This window comes from Mus musculus, chromosome 12 (assembly GCF_000001635.26).
Source record: "Mus musculus strain C57BL/6J chromosome 12, GRCm38.p6 C57BL/6J".
NCBI classification, from domain to species: domain Eukaryota; kingdom Metazoa; phylum Chordata; class Mammalia; order Rodentia; family Muridae; genus Mus; species Mus musculus.
The window spans coordinates 100476580-100499711 of NC_000078.6; the positions used below are offsets into that span (position 1 = coordinate 100476580).

The following is a 23132-nucleotide window of genomic DNA, read 5'->3' on the forward strand; positions in this document are numbered from 1 at the left end:
ATCCTGTAATGTCACTATGCATTAGCCTACAGCAATAATAGCAAAGAATGTGGGCTGTGAAGCTAGGCTCCTTTGTTCATTGCACAAGGCTGAATGCTAAATGAGAGCCAGAGGCAGAGAGATTGCCATGAGTTCAAGTCCAGCCTGGTGTGCAGAGTGAGATCCAGGACAGCCAGGGCTACACAGAGAAACCCTGTCTCGAGAAAAAAAAAAAAAAAAAAAAAAAAAAAAGCAAATACGTAAATGAACAAGCCTCATGCTTATTACTTTATCATTATTGCCTTTAGGTAACAGTAGCTGGAGAGACTCCAACTGGGAGAATTATATGAATCTTCTCTGATTTTATCTATTTTTAAACAACAGCTTTATTGAGATACTGCCCAAACACTACTAAATTATTACAGTGTATAACTCAGTAGAACATGGCCAGCTAACTCCAGAACCTTCCCATCGCTCTAGAAAGAAGCTCCCTCCGCAGCCCCTGCCCTCAGACCCTGGAGACCACTCATCACTTTCTGCCTTGATGGACTGGCTGTTTCTAGGCCGTCCATAAAACAGAGTTGTATGAGATGTGATCTTCTGGGCCTGGCTCGATTAAATAAAATGTTTCCAAGGTTAACAGTTAGTTAGCAAGTATTCAAACTTTCTTGCTTTTTAAATTGAAGAAGTACACAGACATAAGATTAACCACTCACAAGCTGCACTTGGTACAATATTGTATGGGTACTACTATTTATTTTTAAAACCTTATTTCTTTTGATTGGCAAATAACATTCCACTAGGAAGAAATGCTTCATTGTTTTAAATCCATTAATAGATTGCTGAATTTTGGAGGTTTCCCACTTCTTGCATAGCTGGGGAGTCTGTACAAGCCTTCCTGCCCTGCCTCTCGTAAGAGCCTAGGCTTTAGTTTGCTTGGCTACACTGCAAGGCAGGAACTGGTGGATCATGTTGGGCAACTCTTTTCTGTTGTAACATTTTAAAGCTCTGTTTGAAAAAAAATCACACCTACATAACTATACTCTTCTGGGAGAAATACTGAAGTAAAAGGGGCGGGGGTGGACTCTGAGTAGACATCTGGCTTTGAACCCTTGCTTCTTAGCACGAGTGCCCTGTGAGTCAGGAGCATGCTGTCGAACACCCTGGAGCCTTTCTCCTTGTCACGAAAACGTACAGAGTGACATGTGCTGGCGACAGTGCCAGGGCCTGGCATTCAGAAACATTGAACAAATAGTCACCACCTTCACTAGCATCTTCCTAGCACCAATGACAATTCAATTCCTTTTTTTTTTAAGGGGATATCTAAAAATACAGGAAAGTCTCAAGCAGAAAGCAACCATCACTCCCATTCCAGCCCCTCAAAGTTAATCCCCATTAGTGCAACCAACTCAGACCCTGATCCCAAGTGTGATGTCTTGTCACTGTGGCCTTGGCTCATTTGCCCTAAGAGAAGAGAAGATGTATCACACTAGGATACTCTGCAGTATAAAATGGAACCTCTGACCATCCAACTACAGCAAGGGTGACAGTGACCAGGGGACACAAGCAACTGTCCTTGCCTCACTGCATGAGACCCCAGGGGGCAGCAACTAGATGTAGCGCCCTAGCTGGGATGGACTTCTCAGAACAGCCGCTTGGAGAGAAGGAAGGAGCTAGTCTTCAAATAATGTTAAACAAACAAACAAACCAGTCAGCAGCAAATGTGACAGACACAGTGTCTCTGAAGAACTCGGGACAGGACAGGTAAGACGGCCAAAGCCTGGAAACCTGAGCTTGATCTGGGAGTCTCTGCGGTGGGAGGAGGGAACAGACTCCTGCAAACTGCCCTCTGACCTCCACACTCTACGTGCATACACAAAGATACTAAATAAACAAACATGTAAATTTTAAAGTTTTAAAAGATAATTCAGAATAGACACCTCTGCAGACCTTCACTTAAAACTGTCTTAAAGCCTTCTATGGACTCTTTGAATTCCTACTGCCTCCAAAAGGAAAACCAATGAAAGAGAAGTCTACCAACACAAACAACATAAAATATGAATGTGGGTCAACAGCAGCAAAAGGACTTGTGCTCTTCTTACAGCATCTAAATATAAACAGGCAGCCCTGGCCAGCAACCTGAGCTGCGAGGCCCACTCCATACGGCATGAAGCCTCCTGCCACAGCGCAATCACAGCCTCTAGAGTAGAAAGGGTGGGAAGCTCAAAGGAGAGGTACAGTTTGCTAGCAGCTCTCCACACCATCAAGGCCAGACAGCATCCCCCACCCCCACCCAACCCACACACAAGTCCTGAGCTTCCTTTCCACCATAGCAAAATTGGCACACAGGAGCTCGGCAGTGACCTACTTCTGACGTCCATCCCTACCACACATGGACTTCTCTAGAAAACGACTTGCCCCCTCACCATCCAAAGGGATCTCAGAGCTTCAAATGCAGAAAGCAGCTTTTCAAAGAAACGCAATGAGGCTTCTCTGGTCTCCTGCACGCTCTCTAGACACAGGGGACATAAGCACAGGGGAGTTGAGGCTGTGTCCGGTGTCTCACACGGTCTCAGGCACTGATTCGTGAGCTTTCTACTTCAGTAGCTTCTTGGGACACAAACCCCCAAAGATCAGAGAACTGTCTTGTTCTACTGCTCACCTAGAAGGTCATGTTCATTTGTAAACACGCGATTGCTAAAGCTTAAGACAAGATTCTGTTGCTTCAAAGAACCCGTCAGGAAACCCTGGCGCTTTCACATGGGCTTCCTTACTACCACGGACCTTCACCCAGGAGGATACAGGGCACGATCCCCGCTAACGATCTCATGTTTTCTTTCCCTTTTCAAAGGTCCCTGTGTAAACTCAGTCTCTGCTAAAGCTGTCCCAGGCATTCATGACAGGCTGATAAGCCTGGGTGTGACCCAGCTGAACAACTACAGGCTATGGAGCTTCCTCCTAGAGAGTGCAGGGCATTCCTGGACCCTCCTCACTATAGTTCCAGTTTAACAGAGAAGCCCAGGCAGCTCAATTTTCTCCATGCATCTCTGAACTCCCGTTTAATAACCCAGTGACCTCAGTCTCCGAAACTGCAAATGCCAGCTCGGCCTATAGGGACGCTAAGTCAGCCTGCCTTGGAGCAGGGTAGGAACTATAAGGTATTAAGACACAAATGGCAAGCAGATAATTTTTTTTTCAGGTTGATTGGTTTTACTGCTGGGTCTGAAAATATGTTATTGATCACAATTTAAAGAACTAGGCATGTCTTTAAAGTCCAGAGTCAAAAACTATTATTGTCTTATAAGCTATTGGACATGTTTAAAACTCTTTTTTTTTCTTTTTTTTTAAATTAGGTATTTTCTTCATTTACATTTCAAATGCTATCCCAAAAGTCCCCCATGCCCCCCCCCCACTCCCCTACCCACCCACTCCCACTTCTTGGCCCTGGTGTTCCCCTGTACTGAGGCATGTAAATTTAAGTAAGGTATGTGATGCACCTGGAAAGGAGCAATTGCGCATGCGCTACAGTGGTTCCTGTCTGAGTCTTGATGAGGCTCCTGCGACCCCTGGTGGCAGTTGCCCACCTACTGCAGAACGACCTCTGACCCCTGCAAAAAGTTGTGATCCTGACAGATGTGGCCCTAAGCCACAGCTTTTGGTTTATCATCTTGCTATATAATTCTGGGTTCTGGATTTTTAAAACCTGTCCGGAACTCCAAAGTGTCCCAGATATCCTTAAACAAAAAAGTCTGAGGGCTGCCTGCACTGTTTAGTAAAGGCTGTCTGTCCACAACCTCCTGCAGAGTCTACACTGGTTCTAAGAGCTGCTGTTCAAAGGACCTCAACACAACCAGGATCAACCTCTGTCACTAAGGGTGTGCAGTCTCACGGTGACACAACCGTGAAGAGGTGGAGTGATGAATCTTCCCACCAGCTCTCTTAAATGGGGCCTGTAGCCATGCTTGTCTTTAGGGTAGCAAGGATCAAGGGGAATAGGGCCAAGTGGTTAGGACATGTTTAGGACACCTTGCAAGATGCAATCACCACCAATAATTTAGTACTACATCCCAGAACCCAGCATTCAGTAGTCCCTACATACCCTGAGGCCTCTCTGCACAGAAGCTGCCACCTCTCATGGGCACTGGGCAAGGCACAGGGCAGGGACATGCAGCCAAAGTGGGGCTTCCTGTTTCTCCTGCTCTGCGCTCTCCCCAGCCCGCTGTGAACAGCTACACCCTACGCCACACTGCAACACCTCGCTGTCCACAGAACAGTCTGTGCCCTGCTCCCGCCCCCAAGAGAGCTCTGAGCTTTCCAAATATGGGTGTGTGTGTTTTCTTCTTCATTTCCAACACATCATGAATATCTGGGGGAAGAAAATGAGCACTAGACATGGTTTGGCAGCCACAGAAGACTAGGAGGGGTTGTGACCAAGCAAGGCTTGCACCTGGGATCCAATTAGTCAAAACACAAGAGCCAGGCCGGGTGATAGCCCAAATCAGACTTGGTGCAAGTCCGGGCCCCTAGGAGATTCTAGGAGGAACCCGACTGCCACAGTGCAAGAGCTAACTGCATTACAAAGGCTCTTTAGCCAGACAGATGGGAGGCAGTCCACAGACCTGGAGGTGAGGGTCAGCAGGAAAGGAGCCACAGACAAGATTATGTGCTTCAAAGCATGCTGGACCACATCTATATTCATCTAAATAGACAGGATTTCAGACACGCTGAAATTCCCTCACTTCCGACTTAACAACCAGTGTCTATCCGAGTAGAGTTCATGACCAGTTGTGTACCCGGCATGCCAGGGCAAAGCTAACAAACGGTCTCGTGCGGGTAGGGTAGCCTGTGAGGCAGCTCCACCCCTCCTCTGTACACAGAAGCAAGGCAAGCAGCGTGGACATGGCACAGCTTCACTGCCCAGCCTAGACCATGTGCCCGTGTAATTGCTAATCCCATGAATTAATTAATTAATGATACAGTTATGGAAAGGCAAGTGGCAGAAGGGAAACGATTAAACCAAAGCAGAGTGCCAACCTAGACTGTGTGGAACCAGCGGGAGGAGGGTGGGGTCTGCATGCAACAAACAGTGTCAATGAGGGTGAAAGTCCCATGTCACTCAGACCCCTCTCTCCTGAGACCAGAGCTAAGGGACAAGAGAACAGCAACGAGCTAGAAGAAGACAGAGCCAGTTAGGGAGTGGGCCTGGAGGAGGTGGGGCAGGTGAGTGGGCAGCAGGCGGCCTGGAGAAGGGGTGGGTGGGTAGAACACAGCAGGATATGAGGCCAGCCTGGCCATCTGGGAGCCGGCCACAACTCTGGAAGGAAAAAAAAGTGTGCCTACATTCAGCAGAAAACTCACTGGGAACCCAAGCTCTGAGCACAGGGACACTTGTACTCTACTGTGGACTTTTAATTTCAGCTTGACTTGAGCTGACACTCAGGTCTCTGTCTAGCTGCTGCCTTCATCGTACGTGAACATCACCTGCCGCAATAGGAAGCACACAGAGGGGAAGTCACATGTTACTCAGACCCCTCTCTCCTGAGACCAGAGCTCCACTGAGTACCCTACCTCCAGATAACCCTGTCACCACTGGGAGCATCAAATCAGTCCTTGCTCTCCTCCTGCACTGTGGCTCTCCACAGTGAGCTCCAGTCACCCCACCTTATATACCAAGAAGCCTTTAATTCTGACCAATAAGCCAGGACCCTAGAGATCCTTTTAGGCTGAGCAGACTCCCGGGTGATCAGAACTCCTCACTTCAGCTCCAGTCCCATAGGTTCCTTAAGGTCCAGGGAAGCCTCCTCCCGAGGCTGAGGCTCAGCTGCTTTGGGCGTTCCTGTCTAATGGGCTGGAACTACCTTCACGCTTCCCACACACACTTGTCTCGCTAGCCCCTTACACACAGCTTGTCCCCACTGCCTGCCACTTCCCTTTCAAACACCTCCCGGTTCTGACGTGTCTGCCCTGGCCTTGGTGCAGCCCTCTACTTGGAATCTAGGCCTTGGCTGTACCACTGGTATCAGGTGGGACCAATGAGAACAGAGGAAGCATGCTAGTTTTTGAAATGAAAGGGATGTGATGCTTGGAACTGTCTGCATAAGAGATGAAAGATGAAAAAGAAAAGCAACATGGCTACCCACCCACCCCGGAATCTGGCACCAGCAGGAAGCTGCTGCCATCCCAAAAGCTGGAAAGGCCAGAGAGAGGAGGTGGAGTTGAAAGGGCCCGGAAGCTGGGGTCGTTGTGTGGGAGTTAAACAGAGAGGGACACTTCATTTGTCAGGAGCTGGACATACTGTGACTTTTCTCTCATCCTACCCGATGTCTTCCAGCAGTGCCTTCTGGTGGCCAAAGCCGCAAGGCAGCTGACTGACCCTGGGAAAGTGCAGCCTGCAGAAGAGAGCCTCTGAGAGGTAGGACACAGAGGAAGGAGGAGCCCAGGGGTCGCTCACAGCCTCCCACAAGCCTCCTTCCCTGCAGTCTTTAATCCCTTCCTATCCAGTCTTGTTTAATTCCTTCCTAGCTTCTCTTTGCCCTGCGCAGAAAGATCATTCTTACTTATCCATTCATTCAAGCCTAGCCTCATCCTTAAAACTTGCCAATAGGTGGCAGCTTCCTGGCAAGAGAAGATGCAGAATTTGTTCACTAGACTGACACTGTCAATCAACTGCATGCACAGTAAGGGCTGTCAATCAATCAACTGCATGCACAGTAAGGGCTGTCAATCAACTGCATGCACAGTAAAGGTTGTCTGCTTTGACTATGCACACTGAGTCTGCTTTAAAACATGGGCAAAACACTGTTCAAATTATCACTGAAGGATGAAATGCTGAGGATCTGCAAAGCTGTCAATCCTGAAACTGGAACCAGCTAAAAACAGCCAAGATTGTCTGTCCCTATAGACTAGCTCGGAGGTCCATTGTAAAGATGCCCTAGCTGGATATCTGGTGCCATACAGCCAGATGATGCATAGCTTTAACTCCTACTCAGGAGGCAGAGGCAGGAGGACTGAGCGCTCAAGGCAAGTTTGGGCAACAGAGAGAAACTGTCTCCAAAAGGAAGTCAAACCAAAGCAAAAAAAAACCCACCACAACAGACACCAATATGGCAGCAGACACCATACGCAGAGCTGTGAAGAGCGGGAGAGGCTGGTAAAGCCTAAGGTAACAGAGTAACAAGAGACCGAGTTAGCAATCAAAAACCCAAAAAACCCCAGGTACACGTGGATGTCTAAGTAGTGCCAAAAAACCAAAGTGGAGAGAATACTTCTCCAATTCATCTTCTGACATCAGTCTTCATGACAAAGTCAAGCCTTCCCCTGGAGACCACAGGTGTCCTGTATGCACACAGCTATAGAAAGCCTCAACAAGATTAACACCCCAAACCCAGCTACACAGAAAATGATTAGACACCATGACCAAATGGGATGGATCCCAGGAATACAAGACTGAGCTAACATACGGAAACCAACATACAAAAAGGATGAGGCACACCGATTACAGGACCTTCACATCGGAGGGGAACAAGTACCCTGTGTTCTCTAGCACACATGCGTGACTTTTAGAAATCCAACAAACTAGAAACAGAAGAATACTTTTCAGAGTTGGTAAAGGTCATAAAAGAAAACTCAATAACCCAAACTTGATCATAAAATTCCCCTACCACAAGGATGTCTGCTCCGGTCACTTCCATTCGCCGCCATTAATGAGAACATAAGGAAGCACCAGCTATGCAGATGTGCATCGAAAAGACACAAAGGAAGAAATAAAACCATCTGTATTTGCAGATGTTATAATATTATATAGAAAACGCTAAAAACATACCTTTAAAAACCCTTCCAAGCTAACAGAGTCCATCTGGGTTGTGGAAAATGAAGCAACACAAGGAAACCAGCCACATGCCAATGGCACTTAGCAATCTCATATGAGACCAGGGAACAATCCTACTCAGAGTAACACTTAAAAGAACTGAATACTTAGAATAAAATGTTTAAATGGACATACATATCCAAAAAAAAAAAAAAAACTAGACAAGGGCTGGAAAGATGGCTTAGTGGTTGAGAGCACTGACTGCTCTTCCAGAGGTCCTGAGTTCAATTCCCAGCAACCACATTGTGGCTCACAACCATTTGTAATAGGGTCTGACGCCCTCTTCTGGTATGTCTGAAGACAGTGACAGTGTACTCACATATATAAAATAAATAAATCTTAAAAAAAAAAAAACCCTAGACAATATTTTTAAATGAAAGAAGGCATTTCATGTCCATGGATTAGAAGATGACAATACTACCCAAATCACCTACAGATTCAACAGTGCCCTGATCAAAATTTCCCTGCCCTAATTTACAATCTGTCCTAAAATTTACATGGAAATACAAGGACTCTAAAGAGCTGAGACAATCTTGAGAAGGAAAAGCCTATCTGATGACTTTGCAAGTTCAAAGCGCACTACAAGGACACAGGGATAATGACCTTGCAGTACAAAGGATAGATTCAGTGGCCAAGGGAGCTCAGAGAGGAGCAATCACATTTATATTCAACAATAAGGATAGTACGACAATTTAGTGGAAGAAGAATTGTCTCCTTAGCAAATGGTTCTAGAATAACAGGAACTCCACAAAGGAATAAATTTGTACCTTGCCTTCATAAAAACAAATAAAAATTAACTCATAATGGAGTTATGAGATCTAAGTCTGCCAGTTAACATCACAAAGCTTTTATACAAAACACTAAAGGAATAAGTCTTGTCTGGGTTGATTAGGCAAAAAACTCAGCTTTTGTATTTCAAGGGGCATTGCTGGAGGAAAAACAAAACCATTACTATTCCCCTGCTATAGAATAGAAGCGCAGTAATGAAATGGTTCCTAATAGCCTGTAGTTACGCCCACAGAGCAGAGAACCACCCAGCCCTCATCAGTCAGAGGAGCTTCTTGCCATGTGTGGGAGTTAACATGGAGACCCACAACTGGAGGACGTGAAGAAGGTGAGAGACTTTGGACCATGTAGCCCTACAAGGGAAATCCATCAAACTCATCCTCTCAAGGCTCAGGGATCTAAGCAGAAGAGGAGGAGAAAGATTCTAAGAGCCAGGAGATGGCAGATGGCTGCCGGGACAGTGTCATCCAGACACAACAGGTCTGATACATAGGGGTGTAGCACACACAAGACCTGCACATGGTGAAACTAGACAGAATCCCACCATGGAGAAGAGGGAGAGAACACAAAAATCTCACTCCTATTTGCAACTGGTAGCTGCTGGGTGCAGGAAACATCAGTTTTCTTCAGTGAGGTGGAAGTGGGTGCATTTGTCATGCCTAAGGGCAGGTCTCGTGCTCAGGAGTAGCTGGCTAACACAAAATGGAATCCATGGCTTGGTCTGGTTTTTAAGTGAGAGAAAGGATATGAAGTTGTGTGGGTAGGGGTGAGGATCCGGGAGAAGCTAGGAGAGGCGAAAGGCTATAATTAAAGCATAATTGCATCATTTTCTTAAAGGAAAGAAAGTTAAAGATAGCACAGACTAAGATGAAATATTTACAGGCCACACGTTGGCAAAATGATCTATAGCTAAAATGTAAACAAACAAAACCTACTGCAGCTCAGTAGAAAAAAAGGAGCAAATGACCTCAATAGGTCTTTGAAGAGACACAATAAATGGCAAAAGTGTGACAAGTGCTCAGTGTCATCCGTCACTGGGGAGACATAGACGAAAATTAGAGTGGATATGGATAGTCTCACATAATGGTCTCATCAGAAGGACACGGAGGGGTGGCTCAGTGGTTAAGAGTGCATGGTGCTCTTGCAGAGGACCACGTCTGATTCCAGAACACTCATCAGTTGGCCCACAGCCTCCCAGAACTCCAGTTCCCGGGGATCTGACGCCCTCTTGTGGCTCTGTGGGGACTGCACTCCCTCACATGTACAATTCACACTCAGACACATACATATGCCCATAATTAAAACTAGACTAAAAATGTTTAAATGACAGATGTTGACAAGGATCTGAAGGAAACAGGACTCTGCACAGGTAAAATCCTTTGGAAAAGAGTTTTTGGTTCCTCAAAAGGAAGGGTAAGCTCAGAGTCACCCCATGACCCTGTAACACTAGCATGTACTTTCTAGTAGTTACACAGGCATATGAAAATACATGCTCACCCCAAATCTGTGCACAGCTACGTACAGCAGCATCATTTCAGCCATTAAAAAATGATATACACACTCTAACATCTAAGAGCCTTGAAAGCATGCTAAGTGAAAGAAGTCAGACTCAAAAACTTATTATAACCTTAATTTATATAAGATTTCTGGAATAGATAAATCTATACAGAAAGAATGCATAGCAATTAACGGAATTTTGAGTGGGCTGGACCCTGGGAGGCAATTGCTATCTAATGATGATAAGCGTCTTCTGACAGGTGATAACATTTCCTAAAATCAACTGCTGATGGTTACACAACTCCAAATATACTAAAAACTGCTGCAATACATACTTTAATGGTTAGATTTTTATGGTGAAATATGTGAATCATGTATCAATAAACTTGTTAGGAACAAACATACAATTGGGCCATCAAGATACGCCCCAGTGGGTAAAGGTGCTTGCACACAGTCCTGACAACCTGTGTTCAACCCCAGACTCCACTGATGTCAGGAGAGGATCAACTTCTGAGTTGTCCTATAACCTCCGCGTGCACACACATAAACACACATATGCACACTCACAGACACACACAAACTGTTTTCTAAGCTATGCACAGAGTATTCTGAAAAGATGATAGAACAGAAGTAGGTCTTCCAACTTAGGCAATGTGGCACGGGCATGATTTGTCTGTTACACGATGCTGGCCACATGGAGATGGTTAGGCGCTCACACTGAAGGAAGACAGGCACACACAGCACACACAGGAACACACAGACACACACAGCACACACAGGAACACACAGGCACACACAGGAACACACAGGAACACACAGGCACACATAGCAAACACAGGCACATACAGCACATACAGGCACATACAGCACACACAGGCACACACAGCACACACAGGAACACACAGGCACACACAGGAACACACAGGCACACACAGCACATACAGGCACATACAACACACACAGGCACACACAACACATACAGGCATGCAGGCACACACAGCACACACAGGCACACACAGGCACACAGGCCTTGCTGGTCAGCTTTTCGTTGCTGGGGCACACACCCAAGAAACCAACTTAAAGGGTGGAAGGTTTCTTGCAGTCACAGACACAGAGGTTTGCTCAGGATCACCTGGCTCCATTATGTGGCCTGTTCTGAGCTATGACACTGTGGTGGGGAGGGTACAGTGGCTGAGCTGCAGGGGCGGGGACAAGGTGGATCCTTGGAGAGCATTCCTCCACTTAGCCTACTTCCCATTATCTCCCAACAGAGCTCCACCAGCTAGGGCCCAAGCCTTCAACGGATGCATGAGCCCAGGAGGACACTTCATATTCAAATCTGCACACAAATCTTGCTATTCTACGCAACAATCTAGAAATCCTTCTCCTATGACACAGACTCTCTATTTCTGGGAACTTTGTGATGGGAACCAAGAGGAACCAACACAAAGGCCGGGCTACGAGGATGCACCTGACTTAGGGATAATGGTGAGACGCTAAAACAAGAGACAAGTCCAAAGTAGAAGCCTAAGTGACACCTTGCCCACACAAGGAAAGAAACCTGGGTAGCTCCTCAAAACTGCAGAAATCATCTATTGTTGGGAAAGGTGTTCAAGAGCTCTCACAAGGTGGAAATATACAAGTCATGGGTCGGAGTATGTAATAAAATTTCATCCTTATAGAAAAACCCAAACTCACGAATGGCACGTGCACGGGGCATCTGGGAGGACACACAGTAGATTGCCAATGCTATATGCCTCTTGATGTGTCTGCACACTGGATAGATGATACACACACTCTTTATTTACACTGTGGGCAAGGGTCAAGAAATCAACCCCAGGGACAGCTGGCAGGACTCCTGGCCCCAGTTAGACCTTTAACCCAGCAGGGGAGCATGCAAGAGAGCAAAGCCTACATGCTCTGTGATGTAAAGATGCAGAGAGATGAGGGGGCAGCCATCGGAGTCACCTGCCGCTCTGCTCCTGACCTTGGGCACACTAAGGTGACACTACATAAAGACTCTTTGCTTGACCTGCATTTCTATGTTTCAAAGCATCTTCTCGTTGTCTCCTTTGATGTTCTCCATACTTTTGTAGGGGAAAAACCATGAGAGTCAGATTAAATTTCCTACAAGTCACAGAACAGAATCAGAACTAAACAGCTGAGTGTCTGCCATCAGGGTCTGATTGATGCACACTACAGGGTCACACAGATTCTGGACTCCATGAACCTCGTCTAGAGTCTCAGGTCTGTACTGGCCAGACCTCTCAGCTTCTTTGCAGGGAGTGACAACCCTATAATACCAGAGAGTTCCTACACAAGTCTGTCACCCTCCTCACTGCTCCAAAGCTCTTTATAAAGGCCAAAGGAGCTGTGACTGTTGCAAAGTTTCTGTGAACAGACTGACACTGGATCTCTGTCCAAACCCTGAGGTCAGACAGATGTAGCTTTCCTCGAGAACCCTCTGCACACGCACAACACCTCCTCCATTCTTCCAGACTGCTCTTGCCTGGGAACCCTGTTTCTTCAGTGTTTACTTACTAGACAGGTCTGTCTGAAGACCACAGTGACCCTGTCACAGAGCAGCCACCTGGCCCCTTCCTGTTTTGCCTGTCAGGGCTGCCTCAATGAAGAAAGGGAATAGAGGGCTCTGAATCTATTTGAGGACTCTTGCTCAGAAGAGTCACTACCGTGGACGTCTGTCAAGGGCATTGCCCTTCCCCCGATTCCCAAGTGAGCTACCCCTCTTCTTTACAGGCTGTGCTCATTGTGCTTGCAATGTACGTATCCTAGGTAACTGGATCAAGGATGGGAGTGCAATCCTGCCAGCGCCAGGGAGACTTACTGAAGACCCTTAAGCAACAAACCCAAGAAAAATAGGACCTAGATGCTCCACTCATCCCAAACTAACAGGAACCAGGAGGAGGGTGGGCACCAGAGAATCAGAGAGAAAGGATCCAAGTCTATTCTGAGTCTGCACGACACGGAGGTTTACTTGGGTTCGGTATCCTTTCATCTAAAGAAGTTTTGGTAGATCTTCAAAGGAGTCTTCAGCCTGAGCTGAGGTCAGTGTGTCATACACTGCTGTCCTGTGTATGTCCAAGGCAGGAGCTGTGGCCCCAAGTCCGGGGAGTCTGTGCAACGCAGCATCAGTTGCCGGCTTTGGATTGTACCACCTCTTCCACGTTTGTGCAGGGCATACCTGTGCATTTCCCCTGCTCAGCAGGCAGTTGGAGTGGGCAGAGGCACGGCGGGCTGCTTCCCACCACTTCTGCACCTGCCCCAGCAGCTACTGCACCTCTCTAACCAAATCCAAGACCGCCCTCAGATTCTCCACTGCCTGCCACCCCTATGGAGTCTCTACCAGCAAACAGGAGCAGGCTGAACCACTGAGCTTTGAAAGCTTTTCCTGGGACTGAAGCTATTAGCCAAGCAAAGGAGCCATCTGACCCACAAACCTTTAGCCCATGGCCTAGAAAGAACAGAGAGGCTGTGCCACCTACCTGGATGCTTCAGGCACAGAGATGGGCAGCCTGGAACCAACCCCACCATACCTAAATTCTCTCAGCAGCCAACAACCACGGCCTGAGAGCATCAAGAAGCCCATCTCCATTCCTAAGAAAATCAGGGCAACTGCCTGGGGATACTATTCCAGGAGGGAAAAGTAAGATTTGAAAGGAAATTCACTCCCTAAGACACACTGTTGGGGTGTCATCTCTTCCTGACATATGGAGCTGTTAAGGTTTGCCCTAAGGAGAAAGGGTGAATGCACTTTGATTGCTTTGTTTTCTTTTGAATTGAATGAGAGGAAAGTCCTAATTAAATATACATGTTTCCTTGGTGGTCTCAATGTGTCATCTTTTTAGAGCATGGTAATGTTCACGTCACAACTGCCCACTCTGTAAATTCCCATTTCAATGTGTCTTGAGCATTTTTGGAGAGCATCCATGTGCCCAGAACTAAGGAAAGTGTGGTGGAAAATGAACAATACCTGATAGGGAATGCCAGTCATGAGTGGACCACCTCCAGGGTGAATACCAGTCATGAGTGGACCACCTCCAGGGTGAATGCCAGTCATGAGTGGACCACCTCCAGGGTGAATGCCAGTCATGAGTGGACCACCTTCAGGGTGAATGCCAGTCATGAGTGGACCACCTCCAGGGTGAATGCCAGTCATGAGTGGACCACCTCCAGGGTGAATGCCAGTCATGAGTGGACCACCTCCAGGGTGAATGCCAGTCATGAGTGGACCACCTCCAGGGTGAATGCCAGTCATGAGTGGACCACCTCCAGGGTGAATGCCAGTCATGAGTGGACCACCTCCAAGTTGAATGCCAGTCATGAGTGGACCACCTCCAGGGTGAATGCCTGTCATGAGTGGACCACCTCCAGGGTGAATGCCAGTCATGAGTGGACCACCTCCAGGGTGAATGCCAGTCATGAGTGGACCACCTCCAGGGTGAATGCCAGTCATGAGTGGACCACCTCCAAGTTGAATGCCAGTCATGAGTGGACCACCTCCAGGGTGAATGCCAGTCATGAGTGGACCACCTCCAGGGTGAATGCCAGTCATGAGTGGACCACCTTCAGGGTGAATGCCAGTCATGAGTGGACCACCTCCAGGGTGAATGCCAGTCATGAGTGGACCACCTTCAGGGTGAATGCCAGTCATGAGTGGACCACCTCCAAGTTGAATGCCAGTCATGAGTGGACCACCTCCAGGGTGAATGCCAGTCATGAGTGGACCACCTCCAGGGTGAATGCCAGTCATGAGTGGACCACCTCCAGGGTGAATGCCAGTCATGAGTGGACCACCTCCAGGGTGAATGCCAGTCATGAGTGGACCACCTCCAGGGTGAATGCCAGTCATGAGTGGACCACCTTCAGGGTGAATGCCAGTCATGAGTGGACCACCTCCAGGGTGAATGCCTGTCATGAGTGGACCACCTCCAGGGTGAATGCCAGTCATGAGTGGACCACCTTCAGGGTGAATGCCAGTCATGAGTGGACCACCTCCAGGGTGAATGCCAGTCATGAGTGGACCACCTCCAGGGTGAATGCCAGTCATGAGTGGACCACCTCCAGGGTGAATGCCAGTCATGAGTGGACCACCTCCAGGGTGGATGCCAGTCATGAGTGGACCACCTCCAGGGTGGATGCCAGTCATGAGTGGACCACCTCCAGGGTGGATGCCAGTCATGAGTGGACCACCTCCAGGGTGGATGCCAGTCATGAGTGGACCACCTCCAGGGTGGATGCCAGTCATGAGTGGACCACCTCCAGTCATCTGCAGCTCATCTCCAAAATGATGACGTTCAAGTCACAACAGTTGTGACTTGAACTTGGCTGGCTCTGTCCTGGGGGGAAGGTCCCTCAAACACAACCATCCAGGAGCTTCTCTCTTAGTTGACAGACACTCCAGGTCTGCCCACAGGCTGATCACACTGAATTGAAGTGTGTGGGTGTGTGAAGACACTGTGCTTTCAATTTGAGACTGGGTAAGGCACATACCTTTTTATAATGTCTTCAGTTTAAAGACTACGGCTTCCAAGCTTTGGGAACCTGGCAGACTTGTGAAAAACCTGGCCTGAGAGCTCTCCTGACCTCTCTGCAGCCCACTGTGGAGGGCAGATGTCCCAGTTCCTTCTCTCATGCGCCACCTTATGAGCAGGCACCTGATGCACAGCGTGGGTGCTCAGGGGAAGGGCGTAGGGCTGGTTAGCTTTAAACAGTGAGGCGGGTGGAAAGCGCTGAGACGCTCTGCAAGGGTGAGCACGCTCATAATTAGTAGTCACCTCCACACTGCTATCCTCTTCACTCACTGCCAAGAAGCAGAGAGGTCTGTGAACTCTGCAGTCTGGAGAAAGCTAGCTAGCACCACAGGATCGGCCTGGCTCTTGCTTGGTAGGGGATTTCAGAGCTGAGGATCCATCCCAGCAAGGGTCTCCAGACCAATCCTGAGAAAGAGTTGTGTGGGAATGTCTGCCTCTTAAACATTTCTTGAATTGACTGCACACCCCAACATGAAAGGCCTTCTGTGATGAAATCATTAATTCAGGCTTTTCCACGTCAGTCCTGGGCAAGCCTAATAAGGCTGAGCATACTCGTCCTGAGCCCAGGCAACCCTGCTTCCCTCGCTGCCCTGAGCACTGGGCACTCACTTCCCCTTTCTAAGCAGCTCTTCAGGGCTCATCATCAGATAAGCTGTCCCTAGAGGTAGCCCTCCAACCCATCCAGGAAGAACCACCAAGAGGCAGCAGTGTGTTCATGCAAGAAAGCCAGCCTCTCTCTCCCTTGCTCCTAACTGGATGCTCCTTAGGTTACCAGAAGAGGTGCATCCACTTGGGGTCAAGTCCAAGGGACACTTCAGAACAAAAACAAGCGACATTTGCTCCTCTGCCAGATGCTGTGCTGAGTGCTTTTTATGTATCCCACTCCCAACTCATTACTATTATGCTCTACAGTGAGGAAACGGAGAGCCAGTGAGAGCATTCCTTCCTTGCCCATAAGCCTTGCAGCAGGATCCTCCAAGACCCTATGAATCACACCAGAGATGTCAAACTCAAGAACAGGGAGAAGAGCAGATAAGGGTTCTACAACGTTCCTTAGCACAGAATGCTTTCTCGTTCTAGGACAGATGCCATGGAATCAAAAGATTCTGCTTGCTAAGAGCTGGAGGGTGGTGGAGTTTGCTGTGAGGCTGTGTCTCTTAGTCATGTCTGAAGCTTCACTTATCAAGTCTCACCGACATGCCTGCCTACACACAAGCTGAGCAAGGATGACTCCGACAGACATGCCAAAGCAGACGGAGAAAAGACCACAAGGCCTCAACCATACACAAAGAACTCCAGGCAATTAAGGAATAAGTACTGAGAATGGAAGAATAGTCTTCCCCAGGGAGTAGCACACCAACTGGTTATCCAATGCCAGATGATCAGCCCTGAAATATACATACAAGTAACACTATGCAGACCGAACAGGTTATACTAGGAATATCTGTATCTATATGTCTATCTGGCTGTCTATCTATGAATCTATCTATCTATGAATATCTGATATATCAACAACCAGTGGAAAAAGAGGCCATAATTTGAAAGAGAGCAAGAGGGGTAAATGAGAGAGTTTAGAGGGTGGAAAGAGAAGGGAGAAATGATGGAATTATATTATAATCTTAAAAATAAAAATGTCACAAAAGAAAGGAAGGAAGATGGAATGAAGGGAGGGAGGGAGGGAAGAAGGAAAGTAGAGAAGGAGGAAGGGAAAGAGAGAGAGGGAGCAAGGGAGGGAAGGAGAGAAGGAGAAAGGGAGAGAGAGAGGAGGAGGAGGAGGAGGAAAGAAAAGAGAGAGGGAAGGAGGAAGGGTTCAGCTGAACACTGGCAAGCCTGCGTTCCCTGCACCACTTGAGGGAAGACATAGCTCTGCACTCATCTCTGAGGTCAAATCTTGGCTCAAGCTCTTCCTAGCTGAGGACCCTAGGCGAGTTATCTAGCCTTCTGGGCCCCGGTTTCCTCCTCTGTAAGACAGAAAGAGCAATGGTCAGCCTTATAGGGTACTGTGAGCACCAAATAAGATTTAAAATTACTTTGTACACTAATTCACAGATTGGCTTCAAAGGACTGTGCCCATTACACAGAAAGTGCACTGTCAAGAGCAGTGGCATATTTTCCCATCTGACAGGACATTCTGAATAGGATGAGTCAGATAGGCTAGGCCACTGGCAACCCACATCTCAGCAGTATGCAGGTGGCCTGCTCCCTGCCTCCAGGCCAGCCACGGTCAGGTGCAATGTGTACCTAGGATGGTGGGAGGCTGGAAGCAGAAGAGAGGCTCCATGCTGCCCGTTTATGAATGCCATAGCCTTGGGAAACCCAGTTGTGAGTGTCCCTCCATCTGGAAGCATTCCTGGACCCGGCAGCCCAGAGAACCTTCTCCAGCCACTGAAAAGGCGCTGTGTCCTCAGCCGTTCACATGGGCTTCTTGTCTGGGCTGCTGTAAGAGCATCATTCACTGAATACCGAGTAGGTGCCAGACTCCATACCAAGTGCTTTCTGTACATTATGTGGCCTCCTCCTCACTATCGTATGTATGACATAGATATGGCAGAAGAGGGATCAGCAGCTTGGTGTCAGCACAGACAGACAGTACTGCACTGCCTTCCACCCTTCTCCTCATGGAACTACATCCACTCACACAGACTGCAAGCTGCTTCATGGCAGCTGAGAGCTACACTTTCTTTGTCCCTGGAATGGAGACCCTTCAGAGGACTGTTACAGATGGCTACAGATTAACCAACTGGCCTTAATTAACCCAAATGTAACACTAACAAATAAAAATAGGGTCTGCCCAGTGGCAGCCAGGTGGTCATATGAAGTGAGTTCCTGCATACTCTGTGCAGCAACTTAATTACCAAAAACTTCACTGCATACATGGTATAGCATCAAGAAACCTGACCAAAATGTAAAAATTATAGAACCAAGGCTCTGAGGAAACAAGATGTTCTAGGCACAAGGGTTAACCAGGCCCTGGGTGGTGGGGGGTGGTGGTGGAGGGGGAGGGCACTCACCTTTGGTTGCATAGGCTTCAGCAATCATTCGCAACCTGTAGGGAGGCACGGCTGTCAGCGGCAAGTCATCGAGGCCCACCCGGGCGTAGATGTTCAGGGCTTCCTTATAATCTCCTTCCACGTAAGTCAGTTTGGCCATGACCAGATTGGATTCTTGTAGGAATTCTGACTAGAAGGAAAAAGACAGAAAAAAAAATTCCTACAATATTACATGCAATGTTCCCAGGAGCCCTGCCATTGGCTGCAGGACAACTCCACAGAGCCTCTCAGAAAAACTTGCACATGGACACGCACAGCACTATTAGTCACAATAGCCCCAAAGGTTAAATAACCCCAGCACCAATCAAAACATGAGCTAGCCATAAAGTTATTACTGTCATAATAAGAAAAAAATGAACTACTAATACATGCCACTACATACACAAACACACAAAAACACACCAAGTGAACAAGAAGTCACAAAAGGCCATTTGATGTAGTGATTCCATTGGTCACCCAAGCCCAGAAGTGCTGAATTTACAGGGTCATCACTATGAGATTACACCAAGGCTGGCATCAGGGAATAGGAGTGGGGTGGGGGGTGGGGTGACTACTAAGGATTATGGGCTTTTTTTTTTTTTTGAGGTAGTGAAAACATCTGAGAACTGCTAGTAGTGATGGTTGCATGACATCATGAATATATTAAACACCATCTTTTAACTGTATACTTTGAATGGGCAGCTGGCTCAGTGAGAAAATAAAACCGTACAGCTCCCTTCAGACTTGGCCTGGACCAAGGAGGAAGAAAGGCTTCCAGAGTAAAGTAAAAAATGTGAACACTGGCTCAAAAGAGGGAGACCTGTGACATCTAGGTGGGTCCACCCCAATTCGGTGGAGCTACACCCAAGACAGAATCCAAACCACACAAGGCCAAGATTTCCAAAGGCAGGAAGGTCCTTTCCCATGAAGCCCATTGTGCCTGGGAGGCTGAGGTCACGGACCAGGATCCTTTCCTTGACGCTGGGGGCTGTGATGGCTAAGGGGCCAGCCACCCCCTACCCCATCTATGTACCAACCTCATCTTCTGCCTGTCGCCACACACCTTATCAGCCAAGAGAGAGGAAGCACCCAGCTACCCAGATAAGGGAACATCCACTGTCCTCTGCCAGGCCAAATTTATGTGTACCTAGAAACACATAACCTGTAGCAGTAGCGGACCGGAAGACAAGACACTCCTGCACATCTGAGTAGAGCAGCTGTGCCAGCCATGGTGGCCTCCAGGCACCATGAAGGGAGCAAAGGCACCAGGCTGCCTGGAGAAGTTGGTGGGGTGAGCAGTGAGGGGCAACGGCAGCCAGCGGAGTCTGGAGTGGCCCAGGGGAGATGCATCTGGGTAAAAATCCAGAAGACATGGATGGAAGCAGACTTGTGAAGGGAGAAAAGGCTAAGCCCCTGTGGTGGTTTGAATATGCTTGGCCCAGGAAGTGGCACTATTAGGAGGTGTGGCCTTTTTGCAGTAGGTGAAGCCTTGTTGAATGAAGTGTGTCACTGTAGGCGTGGGCTTTAACACCCTCGACCTAGCTGCCTGGAAGCCAGTTTTTTTTCCAGTTTGCTTTCAGCTGAAGATGTAGAACTCTCAGCTCCTCCTGCACCATGCCTGCCTGGACGCTGCCATGTTTCTGCCTTGATAATGGACTGAACCTCTGAACCTTTAAGCCAGCCCCAATTAAATGCTGTCCTTTATAAGAGTTGTCTTGGTCATGGTGTCTGTCCACAGCACTAAAACCCTTAGACAGCCCCCCATCACAAGGGCACTCCACCATCAGAAAGGCTTCCTACAGAATCCTCTGGCACTTTCCACAGACCTCTGGAACTTGTGTTTAGTAGGGATAGAGGTCCTGTTTGGGAAGATGATAGGGTTCCTGATGTACCACTTACTGCCACTGAGCTACACACCTGCAAATGCTAAAATGAGAAACAAGTTTATGCTCCATGTATTTGCCACAAGAAATGCATAGTTTTGAAAAAGGAAGCTGAAGGGTCATCTAAGTCAGCTTGGATAAAATGACAAGACCAGAGGCAGAGGGCAGAGTGCCTGGAGGACCTTGCTGGCTGAGTCCACCGACAGCATTTGGCTTCCCGGCTATAAGAAGAGCCCGAGGAACAGAGCCACAGCATGGTTTTCTTGTCCTCTGACCTCTGGGCCCAGGTCTCTCTTGGCTACACTGCCGGCTGCTCTGCTCTTCGCATGCCTTGAGTCCATGGAGACGCTAGATTTATGGCCAAGGAAAAAAGCTGCCCTTTAGCCAACGTGAACAGAGAACACATCTAAGCAAAATCTGTGTAGCTCTACAACATTCCTTATAAGTCAGGGGTTAGGTAAAAACAAAAAACACAGCAACCGGAGAAAAAGTCTTCGGTAGGTGGCAATATATAATAATAATAATAATAATAACATCATAATAAAGGACACATGCCTAGTGTATTGTGGTAGTTTTAGAGAACTCCCACATTTGAGCCTCAGGACAATCCTGTGAAATAGGAAGTTCAGAGGCTAAGGAACGTTCTAAGATCACATGGCTTATAAAGCCAGAACTGGAGCTAACTCTGGAATTCTAACATGAAGTTCAACATGTTTAAGTATATTGGGTTGCAGAGGATGGAGAGCAGAGACTGGAATAAATGGCTAACTTTCCCAAGTAAAGGAAAGGAGTTAGAAAAAGAAATAAGCTAGACGTCTCCTCTTAATATGCATTGACAGTGTCATCCCTCCAAGACCCTGGGTCTGCTTGGCTGTCATCATTGCCGCCGGGATCCACTGCTCCTCCACCATCTGCTGCTGACTAACACCCGCCAAAGTCACCAGGAATCCATGGTTAAGAAAAGATGCCAGGTAGCCAACTATACCCTAACTGTGAGCTGAGGGTCCAGCATGGCCCATGGGTTAGTGAGTGAAGACCAGCTTTCAAAAGGCTCCAATGATCAAGGTAGTCCTTGATCATCTAGGCTTCTTATACGACAATAAAGCCCTTGGGCAGGTCTCCAGAGCCATGCTGGGATAAACAATAACCATACACAGAGACTGTTCACTCGGAGAGGCTTCCAGAGCCATGAAATAAGAGTACTTGTGCCAACATTATTTAAGACCTGTTGCAACAGGGCAGAGGAGGTAGCCAGATGACAGAAGAAAATAGCTCAGAATACAGGCTCATAGCTTGAAGTAGCCAGAAGCTGGGAAGGCCCAAAGAGACCATCTCAAAAAGCCCACTCCAAGCCTACAGAAACTGAGAAGGAAAGGGCTTCCCAAGGCCACACAGCAAGCTAATAGGAAGCACAACTTTCCAATTTAGAATTAAATATATATGTGTGTGTATATATATGTATACATATATATATACATATATATATATGTATATGTGTGTGTGTGTATATATGTATATGTGTGTGTGTGTATGTGTGGATAGATAGATAGATAGATAGATAGATAGATAGATAGATAGACAGACAGACAGACAGACTGACTCAGGATTGGAGAGATTGCTCAGTGGTAAAGATCATTTGTTGCTCCTGTCCAGGACTTGGGTTCGATTCCCAGCACACATATGGTGGGAACCAACCGGAACTCCAGTTCCAGGGGATCTGATACTCTCCTCTGGTCTCTGAAAAAGAAAAGTCTAAAGAATAAGGCATCTCTGGGACTGAGGGTAGAGGTGTACACACAGACAGCGCAAAGTCAGGAGGCAGCCAGGAGGATTCTGGGAAGGGAAGGGAAAGATTAAGGGAAGTTGTCAGCTAAAAGGAAAAAGCAATCACAGCTCCCCAAGTTCCTCAGAAACTGCTGTCCTCAGTGGAAAACACATTCCAGGAAGGATGGAGCATCGGCTGAGCAGGCTGGAGCGGTGGTGCCATGAGCTGGGTCAGAACTAGGACCACCCAGGAGACAGGCCTCTAGGCACACTGTGGGGCTTAGCATCTGGGTATGCCTGTGAGGGAGTAGCTGAGGTGGTGTCTTACACTGTATAAAAAGGAAAAGGGGACAAGCTGGCTTAGCACAAACACCCCTGTCTTTGTGCTTCCTGACTGTGGATGCACCCAGCCACTTCACACTCCAGCTGCACTGGCCTCTCTCCGGTGATGGCGAAACACCTTCTCCCCTGAGTTACTTTTGGTTGAGGTATTTTATCATACCACCAGAAAAAGAAACTAGTACATTGAGAGTAGCATCAGAAAGAAGCAAGGGCTGGACTTCAGGGATGGAGGAGGGGCAGGACAAGCAAGGAGAGAGCCAGCTTTTCTGAAACGCAAAGGGGACAGCCAGGTTCATAGGAACCATGCAAGGAGCCGTGGGTGAAACGGAACAGACCGAGCTCTACAGGCCAGAAACGGGATGGATGCAGGGGAAGTGCCTGAGACAGTCCGAACCGCGTGCGTGCGTGCGTGCGTAAAGGGGCTGCCAAGGAT

General features: G+C 47.8%; 2 protein-coding genes across 18 annotated transcripts in view; both read right to left on the reverse strand.

Annotated features, from left to right (window-relative positions):
- Ttc7b (tetratricopeptide repeat domain 7B) overlaps positions 1–23132 on the reverse strand; it is a 220068-nt gene that overhangs the window by 175810 nt on the left and 21126 nt on the right. For 15 of the 17 annotated variants that reach the window (NM_001374711.1, NM_001033213.1, XM_006515326.3 and 12 more), the window contains exon 3: positions 18693–18861. In NM_001374711.1, the coding sequence (NP_001361640.1) occupies positions 18693–18861 (169 nt within the window). The remainder of the gene's footprint in view (positions 1–18692; positions 18862–23132) is intronic. The other 2 variants (XM_030246490.1, XM_006515335.3) reach the window with 1 other exon arrangement.
- Positions 262–18682, reverse strand: Gm36375 (predicted gene, 36375). Its single transcript, XM_006516439.4, has 2 exons — positions 15407–18682; positions 262–15373 (listed from the first exon to the last, which is right to left on the reverse strand). Exons 1-2 carry the CDS (start codon positions 15414–15416, stop codon positions 13992–13994), a joined length of 1392 nt encoding a protein of 463 aa, XP_006516502.1. The 5' UTR covers positions 15417–18682; the 3' UTR covers positions 262–13991.